The 15000-nt window shown below is 40.4% G+C and overlaps 2 protein-coding genes across 2 annotated transcripts in view; one reads left to right on the forward strand and one right to left on the reverse strand.

The window, feature by feature from the left end:
- Window positions 1-474, reverse strand: part of LOC137992746 (proton-coupled zinc antiporter SLC30A5-like) — a 22217-nt gene extending 21743 nt beyond the window's left edge. The window contains exon 1 of the mRNA XM_068838244.1: window positions 383-474. Within this exon, the coding sequence (XP_068694345.1) occupies window positions 383-459 (77 nt within the window). The 5' untranslated portion in view covers window positions 460-474. The remainder of the gene's footprint in view (window positions 1-382) is intronic.
- A 5406-nt stretch (window positions 475-5880) lies between these two features.
- LOC137992744 (uncharacterized) overlaps window positions 5881-15000 on the forward strand; it is a 67660-nt gene continuing 58540 nt past the window's right edge. The window contains exons 1-3 of the mRNA XM_068838242.1: window positions 5881-6049; window positions 10834-11053; window positions 14856-15000. The exon at window positions 14856-15000 is cut by the window's right edge and continues 14 nt beyond it. Coding sequence (XP_068694343.1) covers window positions 10862-11053; window positions 14856-15000 — 337 coding nt within the window. The 5' untranslated portion in view covers window positions 5881-6049; window positions 10834-10861. The remainder of the gene's footprint in view (window positions 6050-10833; window positions 11054-14855) is intronic.

The raw sequence follows: 15000 nt of genomic DNA on the forward strand, positions 1-15000 counted from the left end.
ACATAAATGCCAGGATCACTTCTATCTTTAATGACTACAGCTGTTACCTTTGTTTAAAAAAAAAACCATCCAGGTATACATGACAATGAGATCGTAAATTCAATTAAGCATTTAACATAGGCTGAAAAATATTTATAAAATATAGAGAACTTCCTCAGTATTCATATTCATCTCCTTAATTAAATCACAAAAAACTCACAAGAAATTTGCTAAAATTAACAAGTCGGATATTACGAACAATTTCTGGATACTATATATTATTTTTTGCCATTATATTGATATTATTAAAAGCAATGAGACCGTAGCCCTTATAAATAGTCTATACTAACTTTATTGTTTAAGAGACGAGTCATTAATTTTAAGATCCATCTATTTGACTTACTTTGTGTATTGCCCGATCGGTCCCATTTGACGCTTGTTAAAAAGCAAGTGGTCCGAATACATCTCCACATCCTCCATCTTGAGGGAACATGAGCTGGCAGCTGAAAAAATTATGACGTATCTTCTCAGAGATTGGTAGCAACCGCTGGCTTAAATGTACCAAACAAATGGTATACTGGCTAGTCAGAGGGTAGTCATCCTGGGTATCACCCGACAAAAAGAGTCCCAAAGTACCGAGTATCTACTATAGTAAATCCAACAGTACATACGTAAGCGAAAAAAAGCGCGGGCTTGAGTTGGGGATATTGCTTGAACCGTATTTGTGCTTGTGTTCAGCTGTTTAGATTAACCCAGGTTTTACCATATTTTCGTGATTGTTCAGGGGCACCCAACGTCAATTTTGGGAAAATATCTGTTCGGAAGACGATTTGAGATCTAGAATTTTCGGAACATTTGTTGTAAAATTTCTTGCTTGCCTGCCTCTCCTAGGATTTTCGAACATCTGAAAAATGGTATAATTGCCCATTTTTAAAGGATTTTTTCCCTAAAAACGTCACCTAGAATTTTCGGGAGCCTTTTTTCTGGCTGAAGTTTTCGAAAAGGTAAGTTTTGATCCCTATAATTTTCGGATCGCTAGACTTTCAGCTAGGAAATCCGAACAGATGAAAAATTTTTAGGGGATAAAAATATGACTATATCTACCGTTAAAATACTAAAATACGTTTAGCAATGCTACGTTTAAGTGGTTTTGAACTATATTCTCGTTGGGTGCCCCTGATTGTTAGGCATACTTTTTGAGGACTATTTGACGGAGAAATAAGCTAGATTATTCGTTACTCTTTCCTTCAATCAGGGGCACCCAACGAGAATATAGTTCAAAACCACTTAAACATAGCATTGTTAAACGTATTTTAGTATTTAAGCATAGATATAGGTATATTTTTATCCCTTAAAAAAATTTCATCTGTTCGGATTCCTAGCTGAAAGTCTAGTGATCCGAAAATTATAGGGATCAAAACTTACCTTTTCGAAAATTTCAGCCACAAAAAAGGCTCCTGAAAATTCTAGGTGACCTTTTTAGGGTAAAAATTCGTTTAAAATGGGCAATTGTACCATGTTTTAGATGTCCGAAAATCCTAGGACAGGCAGGCAAGCAAGGAATTTTACAACAAATGTTTCGAAAATTCTAGCTTGGATGCCCCTATTCAATTAATTCACTGGGTCGGTAACTGCTTTCTCTTCATGTTTTCCTTCCTGAGTTTCTTCCTTATTGTCTTACATGATGGAAAAATATGACCGTAATTCATCTTGCATCGAAATGTTGAATTCCATCGTTTAATTTTTTGTCAGTTACTAGTCGGTGCAACACCAGTGTAGTGTATCGATTTTAATTGATCAGGGTACTGTATTCTTACTTTACAAAGCCTTGAATGTCTTAGTAAAATTATTACACAGTAAATGTACTTCAGCAAGATCTATCACACTCAGTCTACTGTGAAACTACTAATACATGATGTGAAATTACAGCTCTTCAGTAGAAGTAGAAATTACAGTATTGTACCACTATGGGGGCCTCCCGTACCTTGCTCTCTCACTTCCCGTACCTTTACCTCCCGGCTCCAGCCCTTTTCATTCCTGCTCCCGTTCCCTATAAATTAGGAGACTCAAAACACATCTTGGTCATTTAGCTACGTAATTCTTAAGTGATGACGGTCTTAATGGTTCCAACTTGTAGTTTTGAATTGTCTCGTGTTCTGATAAATACGCGTTTCCTGGGGCGGATCCAGGTTTTTACAAAATGGGATCCGATTAAAGGTGCCGCTGAAGTCGGCGTACCTGTTGGAGACCGCTGGGAAATTTGGACTTTTTAGTCCTCGGCAACGCGATTTCCGGAATTCTGAAGCAAAGTCAGTGCGTTTTAATGTCTAATTTTTTAAGTTTAAAATTCCATTATTTTTGCTTTAAATTTTAACGGAGCTGCGCAAAAAAGATAAAAAGTTATGTACTTCGGATTAAATTTTAAATTTTCGTTTATGAAACTATGATAAAAGTATACTGCAGTTAAACTTTTATAAATTATGTGTTTCATCAAAGACGGGATCCAGAAGAAGCATTCTTTCTACAAAACGCTGAACCACTGCGTCCTAGCTGACGGGCTTTTCGTGGTGAATGTTCATCAGAGCCAAGCCCAACAATCTTTCCGTTGTCATACACCTTATTCCAAAATGGCCGCAATTTTAGTATTCTTTTGTTTACTTGCAAATTAGCCCTTTTTACCTCGTTTAAGGGAAAATATTCTTTTGAATTTCTAGTTTAAGAACGAGGCAACAAGGGCTAATTTGCAAGAAAACAAAAGAATTCTAAAATGGCGGCCATCTTGGAATAAGGTGTATAGTGGTGCGCAGATATCCGTTTACATGCTTCAAATTTAATTACTGTTTGCTGTGGCTCATTGTCGAATGAAGTGACTGGCGTAGTGCAAACAATTCGCAGCAAACAGTTAAGGTTAGAGAAATGTCTGGATCACAGTCCTGGTGAAAAAAGAACCAGATTCGTAGCTTACCAAAATATCGATTTACTTATATTTATTTTATATTTTTACAAGTTTTTGACGTTAGATATTTTAATGTAGGGGATTCGATCATAACCCTCCTCCCCCTCCCCCAAGATCCGCCCCAAAAAATATTCTTTTGTTCCTGCGCTAATGAGACTAACTGGCCTCGTCTACATGGACAAACTTCAAAAGAAATTAATCTTGAGAGCGAGGCTAGTGAGTCTAATTAGCACATAAACAAAAGAATACATTTTTAGCCGCCATTTATGCATTCCGTCTACAAGGAGCAAGCTCCCGAGAAGGTCTTTCTATTAAAATGGTCTTCCACGACATTTTTAAAATGACGTCGCGTCACTTTGCTCCATCTTGCAGCAGTTACGCGACAACCACTTGACATTTCATGTCCTATGACGTAACCACAGCGAAAGGGTTTACAGTTTCACCGGAAGTGAGCCTGTTTTCCAACCCAAGCGGGAATTCTTGTTTGCTTGATTGCTCACAAGAGGCTAATGTATTGTAATACATTAATAAATAACAACAAGTAGCGTTTTGCATTTCTCCCCCGCTTCCAGCACTCTTAGAAAGTCCCGCATCCCGCCCTTTCCTCTCCCGCCTCCCGTACCCCTCCCGCCCCTATTTCTTCCGGGCTCCCGACCCCCTGTCCCCGTCCACACTATAAAGATAACCTTGTTGAAACTACGGTGCACAGTACTTAAATGACGACACTGCAACCACTACATTGACCTACAGTGTACTCCAATGAACACACTACACCACTATATTGACCTCTGCAGCCTAGTTGTTGAACCCAACTTACATATAAATCATTTGTTAGTAGCTTGTAAGTATTAACAGCTTTTCAAAGAATTTTGTTGCATTTTCTATTTACGGTTTCTAAACGTTGTCATCTTAAGCATGATATTTGATCCCAGTAAAGTAAGATGTATTTCCTCTTGAAAATACACAGGACACTCATGTGCTGTGATCATCAGTGCGCGAATGACGTCCATTTCAGTCCAGTGATGATTGTAGGTGCAAGAGATATAAAATTCCTTCAAATGGAAATTTAATTCCTGTTAATGGGAGAGCCTGTCTCAATTTCCTGCAGAACCCTTCCATTTAAGCTAAATGGAGGAAAACAATAAATTACATCATATTTTGTACTCCATGGAGTAGGGCTCCGCATTTTGTCCTCACCCCCTGTTAATTGCTTTTGCTTCACCTAAGTCACGCAACATGTTTCAGGAATTTTCTTGAACTGTGACTCATCAATTTCAAAATAGTTTGTGACTCGTAAGTTTAAAAATAGAGTTTATTGTAGAAGCTGTAAATAGTAACTTTTGGAAACTTCTGGACTCTCTTCGGATAGCTATATAAGCGGCTCTCTAGTCAGTCAGTCGGTTGTTGTTGTGATTCGGGACTTTGTTCCCCGTTTGTGATTTCCAAGTGATATTGTGTGACAAGTGACAAGTGAAGGGATTTCCCCGTTCGTGTGTGATTCTGACATTCTGCTGTCAAGTCTACAGTTGGTTTCCGTGGAGTGCGATACTGTGAAAGAAGTCTTCAGGAGATTTCGTCGAAGAGAAGGGCAGTACTTTGCCTGTGGTCAGATAAGCGTAGAGAAGTATTCAGTTAATTGTATTGAGATTGTGCTAAGAGTAGTCGCCACCCTGCGAGCAGAGCCTCCTTTTATCTTTTTCTTTACTGAGGAGGAGAAAAGGAGGCTCTGCCCGAATGGCGTCAACTCTTTGAAGCCGCCGCAGCCCGAACTTCTGGACTAGTCAATCTTGTTTTCTCTCGTCAAACCGGTTTTTCCAGTGCGAGCGTCCGTTTAGTGACAAAACCGATGGTTATAATTGAGCCCGCTGTACCATGAAAAACCAAGATGGCGGCGAGATCGGGCATATTAGGCTTGGGTTCGAGACTGCATCCTGGCAACATGCAGCGCATACTCAATAAAGATCTTAATCAATTCATGCAGAGTCTTTCGCGAGAACGCCAAAATCGAGCAAGCAAAAGAAAGGCTCTGCTAGCAGGTTGAGTAGTCGCTAGCTCGAGCTAAGTTGTCTCCCGTTGTTTACAGTTAAATAAATTGCGTTTCGTAGAAATACCGAGGTTATTTTCTTTCTGCCGGTAATTAGTTACGGTAACAGAAATTGGGGGCCTGTCCGGGAGGTTTTTCCCCTTTACGTTAGTCTTTTCCCTGTCCGGGAGGTTTTCCCTGTCCGGGAGTGAATTTAAGTAAAGCGAATTTAAGCGTTTACCTTCTAGAAAAAGTTTCTCTGAATCGAAAGTTCGTTACCTGTATTGTCATACTTGACCACTCATCTGGGCACCATACTAGTGCCCAGCTTGCGCGCGGCCATAAAACTCTGGGGAGCCTCGTTAAAAGTCGTGGTTTTTCGGTCCTCTATTTGGCGAAATCCGCGACATGCGGACCTCTTATTCCCTTTTCTTAATTTTCCCCGAATAAGTGCGTTTTAGGCACGAATTAACAGCACCACATTGTTTACCTACCTAAAAGTTAGTCATAGACCAAAGATGAAGGAAATCCATCTTTCAACTTCTGCCACAAAATTCGGATTTTGAGCGGATTTTCATGACCGCTGGTCTTAAAAGCTGTAACTGTACTCTGTTGTTGTTTTTTTTTTTTCTCAGAATGCCGGCGCCATTTGCTAATCTTCGTTTTGATTCTAAAATAAAGCGGTTGGAATTACCTTTTTGTTTGGTGGAAAAGCTCAATATAGCAAAGTGCTTCATTCTGTATGTCACCTGAGGTCACAGGCTTTGCGAATACTATATATTTTAGGTAAAACTTAAAATAATGATAATTTGTAAAACAAGCCGCATAAGACTGGAAAAAAAAGAAAGTGAACGGAAGGAAGAAACAGGAATTTAAGCTTGTCCCCAGGTAGCTCGGTCAATATATTACCCATAATTCACTACAGTCGACATTGGTACAAGGAAGTGCTTTCGGCTTGTTGATCATCTGTGTGCTTCACTCCTCATTTTGACAGTTTTATCGCTTCATACGAACAGAGGACTAATTCCAAAGCTATGTAGAATTCTATCTAGTATTGTGGACTTAAGGAGCTTCGATCTGCAGCAAGAGCGGTAAGAAATACTGAAATGCATGATGGACGACGAAATGTCCATGATGTGCGGTCGGAAATGCAGTAATTATTACCCTCTGCTGGTCAAAAATTCGTCCATTATACTCAGTTCCAGAATGTCGGTAACACGTGATAATACCTTTTTATGTGAAGTAATCGTTACCTTAGTTCTTAATTGAATGAGTACATTTATGCATGCTAACACAAACATTATTTGAATTTGAATTTTCGGACTAACTTAAGTAGTATGCTAATAACTGTGAAAGCTAACTAAATCAGAGTTAAAATACCAGCATGAGCGGATCAAGATGGACACACCTAAACTTCTGCTCCTTCGTTGTTTTCGTCCTGCTCTTCATCCTTTCCCTTATTTTATTTAGCTTTATTATTTTCTACCATTTACTTTATTCTTTGGGGTTTTCGCAGCTGACATTATGCTTGATACAGTTACTTCACTTTGAACGGAAAATAACGAACCAAATAAATACGATGTTAAGCCTTCAAGAAATATGTAATAAACAGTTCCACTGTTATTGTCACATGCAGCCACCCGACACTGATAGCTGACTCACAGTTGGGGAAAATACCAAAAGCCTCAAGTTCTTAAATAAGGGATATGCTTTAATTAATTCCCGTTCAAGGTCAAGCAACAGTTAAATTGAAACAATTACTTTGGTGGTTGACTGAACTGGCTGTCAAGATTGATGTTATTGGCAAATACATACACAATCGGTACATACTTTTATTTGAGGAAGCAGATTGAACAGATTTGAGCTGGCTGATGTGGACCTGCTATCTAACGGTGAAATGTTTAGTATAGAAAAATAAAAGTAAATTATATAGAAAATTTCATGAAAGAGATAAATGAATAAAATAATAAAATGCTCAAATTCCGATAAACCTAAAAATATCACTACCACTGGAGCTTTAAATGAAAATTTATCAAAATCTTTAGGAAATTTACGGATGGTTTGTTTAAAACTGTCCTTGTTAACAAATGATTTTAAATTAACTACTATCCCCATAAAGTTTGATCCAAACAACTGAAACATTTATTGACATCTTTAGAAAAATCTCGGATGGTTTGTTTAAAATTGTCCTTGTCATCAATTTAGTTTAAATTAACTACTCTATTCATAAAGTTTGATCCAAATGACTGGGCCTCTGTACATTGAATCGACTCCCTTCAAACTTCATTGTTTACTCGTGGGATTTCAAAATAGTTTCGCCTCCAATCCAAGACAATCGTGTTGGCGTCTTCACTTTGAAGAGGGACTTTATGGATTATGCACTAAGGTTTGGAGTTGCAGAAAACCACCTTTCATCTCAAGTGGAGGTGTCAGCATGTATTTCAATATTTTTTCATCTTTTATAAACAAGATAAACCAACGCTGAGAATTTTATCAGGTCGCAAAGCTAAAAATGTATTTCAATCTTTTTTCATCTTTTTACAACATGGTAAACAAACGCTGAGAACTTTATCGGGTCGCAAAGCTAAATAGCTGTCAAATCCGTGGATTACACATGGTTTAAAAAAGCTATAAGAATAAAGAATAGTCTCTATTGGCCACTTTGAGGTGGCATTTGAGGCAGGGTCGAGAGCCTTGTTGAATTGTATTGTGGGAGTGTTTTGGGAGTCGCATTTTCAACATTGCATGCGCGGAGCAAGAACTCAAGTTGCAAGAAAGCGATATATCAGGAGCTGAGCTTCCTAAACCACCAGAATATTGCACAATGGCAATTTTACGATCGCTCACCTGTCAAGGTGCACAATTGTCTGGAAAACGAAAAAGTTTGATCAAAAGGTCAGTTAGATCGTGGTACATACGACGTATATTTATTAATAACATAATCTACAAAGATTTAACGCGAAGTTAATTGTTTTTGTACAAGAATATACCAAAGTCTAAACAGTTGCTCGTCCCCAGAAAGTCCCACAATGCAATTCTATAAGATTCTCGACCCTGTCTCCCACGCAACCTCCAATCCAATCCATGGAAATAAAATACTCATTAATCGCCACTGGTTACATATTAAGAAAAATCCTTCTTCTCCGAACCTGTAACTGCACCTGAAATAGAGGGAGTCCGAGAGACGCTTTCTGTTCCCCTCAGCAAAGAGAAGAAGACTATATCCTGTCCAACCAGAATTTTACCCTCCACAAGACACATTTGGTCCAAGCCTTTAACTGGCATTAACGAATATCTCAACGAGTTTAGGGGTGTATCCTTCTAAACTAAAACATGCGGAAGTCGTTTTGGTTAACAAATGCGACGATTAGAGTTGATCCTAGTACAGATGAATTAAAGCACATTACTACAGTGCATATGACCATGTCTTAAAACAGCTGCTGTTTTTCAACTCAAAAGAAACAAAAGTAGGCTCTTTTACTCAACAATTACGTTGGAACAACAAACGGAGTCATTCATGATAATTCTTTATCATTAAGCTCAACAAAACTTGTCTTTTCATTGTTAACACTAGCAAGATATCGGGACCTAAGCGATCTGTTAAGGTCACCAATCGTTTCACATGTACTTCCGCAAATGTCATTTTTTGCATAACCTGTACGTTATGCAATAAATTATACATTGGCGAGACAGGTAAACGACTGGGCGACCGATTCCGCGAACATCTTCGCGATGTTGAGAAGAATGACAGGGATTCATCTAAGCCAGTCGCTCGTCATTTTAATCTCCCTAACCACTCCAAAAAACACATGGCTATCTGCGGCCTTTCCCTACATCTAGGTAAGCCGCAAGAATCTGGAACAAAAATTCATCTTCCAAATCGGCACCCTTAATCCCCACGGTTTTAAAGGGAACCTCCATTAAAACAACAAAATAACTTTAAACCACAGAACATAATGTTTACAACTGGAATTGCTCAATCTTTTTCCAATGAAAGCGTTTGTATTCGAGAAAAAGAAATTCCAAAAACGCTTATTTTGGCTTTCAAATTTCCCGGGCGCCGCCATCTTGAATAATTGTGACGTAACTTGGTTGCCCTATTGTTCTGATACAAAGAGCGATTGTTCTGGAACAATAAGGCAACCAAGTTACGTCACAATTATTCAAGATGGCGGCGCCCAGGAAATTTGAAAGCCAAAATAAGCGTTTTTGGAATTTATTTTTCTCGAATACAAACGCTTTCATTGGAAAAAGATTGAGCAATTCCAATTGTAAACATTATGTTCTGTGGTTTAAAGTTATTTTGTTGTTTTAGTGGAGGTTCCCTTTAACGAACGCTTTTCATTTAACTAATATATTCTTATTTTTTACGTTGCCATGTTACCACCAACAGCGTAGCTCCTACCCTACTGTAAAAACTAAACGTAACCCACAATTCCTCGATTCGCTCTGACGAAGGGGTAACGCTCGAAACGTCAGCTTTTAGAATCTCTGTACTGTGGCCAATTTACATTATCAACTCCGTTGATAAAACCAAATTTTGTTCTGGATTAAAACCGGCAAAAAGTGCAGGGAAAAAAATTCCAAACCGTTTTTCCACCTAAACACGACCATCGTCGACTATGAAGAGCGTTAGTTCACGAATTATGGATAGCTGCGTCAAGCCGCAGAAAGCGCGCAAAAATGAAGCCTCGTTTTGGTTTAGGTTAACCTGGCTTGAGCCTGTGATCTAACCGAAACCAATACCTGGTCAGTGGTCAACAAAAAAAAAAAAACAGCTGATGTCCATGAGCTCTAAACTTAAGCCCACTATATGGTCACGCTATACTGGTCAGCGGATACCTTGTTTTGACAGGTGTCAATTTACCATAACTTTTAAGTCCATTATCAAATATGTATGCTGTAAACTACAATCATAGACAAAACTAGTTGGGAAGGTTATGTAAATGAACCACACCAGAGCTGTATTTCAACCCGCTTCTGTTAAAGCTCAAAACAAATAGTTTCACTTTCTCTTATATTGCCCCCCCCCTCCCCATTCAATGTTGGACGGTAACTTAACAATTTCCCACTAAAACCATTCAGTTTTGCACAACATTGAATGAGGGGCGATGGGAGAGAAGCAATGAAGACGTGAAAAGTGCTAACCTTCCCCACAGTGTTTTGTCTATGATTATAGCTTGAATAGCTGGAATATGACCGCCATGTTGGGCACAAGTATACAAGTATTTATTATTATTATTATTATTATTATTATTATTATTATTATTATTATTATTATTATTATTATTATTATAATTAAGATGAAAATTATTGTGAGACGTCGTCGTACGCGCCCACGAGCAATACTGCCAGCCATGATTACAATGGGAAAAGCAACTCATGGGTTCCTACCTGTTCTTATTAGTATGGTGCTTCGCTTGGCCGCCGGAGCTCCGTTACGAAAACGAACAAGGTTGAAGTTTTAGGATTAAATGGCAACAGTAATCTGAAGCTGTGACAAGAGAAAATTACATTTGTCCAAGCATGTCATCTTTTAACTTTTAGCATTTGTACAGACACAAAAAAACAATAAACATTGACCACTCATTGTTCTTTTGGCAAGAACTGACACAATAAAATAAAAGTTTGTATATTCATTTCCCTTTTCCGAAAATCTGTAACGGCGACATAAAATCACCAAAGATCCAGTTTTATAAAACGCAAACATGCAACACCAAATTCAAATTTTCCCTGTGAACTTTAACACCGTGCCTCCAAATTTGATTCAGTTCATGTACAGTTCGGCTATTTTTATCCCCTTATAAATCAGAAGCCATGTCGAAGCCTTTGACAGCTTTCAATTTTGTCACAGTACCCATTTTTCGCTTTCCAGGTTGAGTTTGGAAAAACTCGAAGAGGAAATGGAGGACTTCGTACGTGTGCCTAAAGATTTAAAAGGTTTTGTCATCGGAGCAAAAGGCAGTATAATAAAATCAATTCAGCAGAGATCTGGAGCAAGAGTGTATAGCCTTTCGAGGGATGAGGAAGGATTTAGGGTCAGTGGAACTACGGAGGAAAGAGACCTTGCCAAGAAGCTTATATTGGAAAAAGTGGTAAGTTAATCATACGTTAAATCCTCCCTTTTATTTGCTGCATCACTCTGGGAGAAGCAACCCTGTGGTCTGCAAGTGCTTTCTGCAAACGCTGTCAGCAAACGTTTTTTGTAAGAAGCACTGGATCAACTATGAAGTAAACACGGAACGAAAACACATATGCACAAATTGTCACATCTTTCCCTTTTCAACAATGTCCAAGCAATACGGTCCTGATTGAAAGTATGAGCTACTTGTGATTGATCAGATAGTCTTGATGCCACGCTGGTGTTTTCACTGCACGGTCAGACCTTCGGGGTTCAGGACCAGTCCAGGTTCGATTTGTGGAGGTAGTTCAGTGGGAGCCGGTGTTGTTACCGTATCCTCATTCATAGGCACTCCCTCAGAATTGACTTCCTCTGCTGCCACACTCGAGTCTGCCAACCTAGACCTCGTAGCTTCCGCTGCACAGGATCGTCAGCTGAAGCGTTCTTTAGCTGCTCAGCTGCCAACGCTGTTTGGTTACGACCATTACATCCCGATGATCAGCCCCTTCTACCTCCCTTATGAACTCACTTGCATTCACCTCTGGAAGAATTGCTCGGCTGAGGGTGTCAGCAATCTTCAGTTCATTTCCTTTTTTGTACATTACTTGAAGGTTGTACTTTTGTAAGCGCCTCAGCATCCGCTGCAGACGCTGTGTAGCTGACGCCAAAGGGCTTGTGAAAATGGGCTCCAGTGGTTTGTGGTACGTCTCCGCATTTACTTCATGCCTGTCATAAACGTACGCAGCAAAACGTTCACACGCAAGGACTATGGCCAGGAGATCCTTTTAAATTTGAGCGTAGCGTGTTTTTGCGGGTGTGAACGCCCTCAAAGCGAAGACAACCGTTTGGCCGTGTTGCATTAGTGTTGCCCCAAGGCCTGTCTGGGAGGCATCACACTGAAGTGTTACTTCTTCCTTTAAGCTATAGTATCGCAGAACTGGGGTTCTAGTGACTGCTTCCTTGAGTTTGTCAAAGGCTTTCTGCTGGGAACTGTCCCAGGTCCAGTCGACACCTTCTTGAGTCAAATCCCGTAGAGGCTTGGTCACGTGCTTTATCAGAAGGAGCTGACATCTCTGTGATGGCTCTGACCTTTGTTGGATCAACTTGGTGGCCTTTGGCTGACGCAACATGGCCAATGAACCATACCTTAGACTGTCGCAATTTCATCTTCTCTGGGTTTACACGGACATTTTGCTCGTGACTTCGCCCAAGGAACGCTGTGAGGTTACGGTGGTGGTCCTGAACTGCATCGTCATATGTTTCACCACAGCCTACTGCAATGTAATCATCGGCAACAACCTCAATGCCGGATAGCCCCCCTCCGCTCCATTTCTGGTTGGAAAACTTCTGGTGCCGTGGATATCCCAAATGGCATTCGTCTCCAAGGGTAATGCCCATATGGTGTCTGACAGGCAGTGAGATAAGAAGAGTTCTCATCGAAACTAACATGCCAAAACCCGTTGCGAACATTTAGCACAGTGGACACTTTATGCCCTGTGCAAACGCGTTGAAATGTCCGCAACCATCGGCATAGTTTTCTCGCAGAATCGCCCGGTTAAGATCTTTGGAATCTAGACAAACACGGAGCTGACCATTCTTCTTGGGAGTCACAACTATTAAGTTTATTTACTGCGTTGGTTTCGTCACTGGGGTATCAATTCTTGGCTCACAAGGTCATCTAATGTTGCTTTGAGTTTCGGCCTCACTGCTACTGCAACACATGGGGCATGCTGAACTGGCTGAACTATAGGCTCCACCCTGATTTTATAGCCACCGTTAAATCCTCCAACTCCCTCCTTGGACACTTTCGGGAATTTGAACACTGAGTCTTTCGTGGAAATTACTGTATGTGGAATCTGCGCTGCGAACACTGGTGCATTGCCCGTTTCTGTCTTGCTTTGGTGGTCATTGTCACGATAAAATCAAGATTCCCATGCCTATGCATGCCTTCCGTCCCAGTATGGGAGGTATGCCATTACTGTCTACCAAACGGCAGTCCAGTGAAAAGAAGAATGTTTTTCCATACACGGAGAGGCACTTTGCCGACGACTTTCAACTTGGAGCCCCCGTATGCTTTCAGAGACGTCTCCATTGTTTGGACTTTTTCCAGCTTCTTGTCATTCGTTGCCTTCTTGTAGATATGCAACGATAGGACCTTGCATTGGGCACCTGTGTTAGCTTGAAAACGTATATAGCTGCCAGCATCCACCTTAACAGTCACCAGCTGCTAGACATCTAGCCAAAGAGTCGACACCTCATCTGCCTGTTACATTTCCTCTTCGTCCTTGTTACAATTGTCCACAGCTTTCACCTCCTGGAAACACGCAATTTGATTCCTCTTTCCGTAGGAGTGGCATTCCTTTCCCTCAGCCGGGTACAATCCTGATTTTCCGGATGTTGAAAACGGCAGTTATTGCACTCTTGACCTCTGAGTTGTTGTTGCTGTGGGCAACGTGGTTGCTTTTTGTTTTTTTTTTGTCTTCCTGCTCACTGTAAGTCGTCAGGGCGAACTTCATTTACTTCAGGACCTCCGATTTCGGCGACTACTTTCAGCTGAGCCCGCATACTTTCGGCTGCTCGGCATACCTCGTCTCTTTTCGCGAGCGTTAAATATGCTTTACGCAAGAGTCTTTCCTTGACTTTCCCGTCGCGTATTCGAAAAACGAGCCTGTCTCTTAGAATTTCATCTGGCGTGATTTTGTCGAAATCACATCCTTCAGGAAGCTTCCGAAGTGAGGTCTTGTCGCGGTTATATGACTCACAGGCTTCCTGCTTTCGTTGATTGAACCGGTACCACTCGAACGGCACATTTCTCCCAGGCTCACAGTACTCCGCACCTTCCTCCCAACCTGTGAACGTGGAGTTTTCATCTCTCGCTTCTCGTCCGATTACCATCAACAGAGCGGCTACCTGAACTCGCTCGGACGTTTTATTCGGCTCAGTTGCAAGTGCGTAATTTTTCCATCAGTAGGTCAAAAATTTACCATTTCTCAGAGGCATTCTGGTCGTGAATTTTAAGCGGCGCTGGCGGGGGAAGAGAAAATCCTGAGGCCATGAGAATCAACAACATTTGAAAGTAAACATATGTGAGATCAGTCACCGGGTGCCACCAAGTAAGACGCACAAGCACAGTGTAGTTTAACATTTTTATTGTCCCGAAAAAATCAGCACACCAAACGATCACTTGAACTTACAACCAAGTCATGTGCACGTGTCCTCACTCTCGAAGTCCGTCAACTAAGGCCTTACACTATTTTAAATATTTCCGGGCATATGTCAGCACGGTATAACATTATATTAAATTTTATTATTACCAGATCAAATATAGGGTAAATGTGTACGAAAACACGTATGTACAATTTGTCACAGTTTTGACCAAGAGAAACCACCCTCCTGGATAGTCTTGGTTAAGGTGTTTATCTGCTGATCCGGAGGTCATTGGCTTGATAGGCTCTTTGCATGGCCATGTCACGTGACCTTGTTAATCATAAAAAATGGTCGTGGTACAAAATAGATGCCAGAAAGGTCACGTGATACAGCCATGCAAAGGGCTTATTCATCTCTAAACGCATGTTTATGATAATACATTTTAAAGCATGTTAGTATAGTTACTGGGTTTAGTTCCCATATATAAACCTTGAAATGGTTTATAAGTCTGACAAGGCAAAGTGCCTTTCCTTTTTTTTTGGCAAGTTCATCAAATATAATGTTTAAGTGATTGCTTGAGAAATGTTGGTGTTTGATTAATGATGTATATCATTTGGCTTTGCCCACAGGAAGGAGGAAAACTAAAGTTTGAACAAAATAAATCAAACAAAAGTTGTTACTTCATCGACGATTTCAATTTGCCCATGAATACTATGCTCAGACTGGAGAATGACTATGGACCCCCCATGGAGTACCGGTTAAGACCATTCCACA

This window comes from Montipora foliosa, chromosome 2, assembly GCF_036669935.1.
Source record: "Montipora foliosa isolate CH-2021 chromosome 2, ASM3666993v2, whole genome shotgun sequence".
Taxonomy (NCBI): Eukaryota; Metazoa; Cnidaria; class Anthozoa; order Scleractinia; family Acroporidae; genus Montipora; species Montipora foliosa.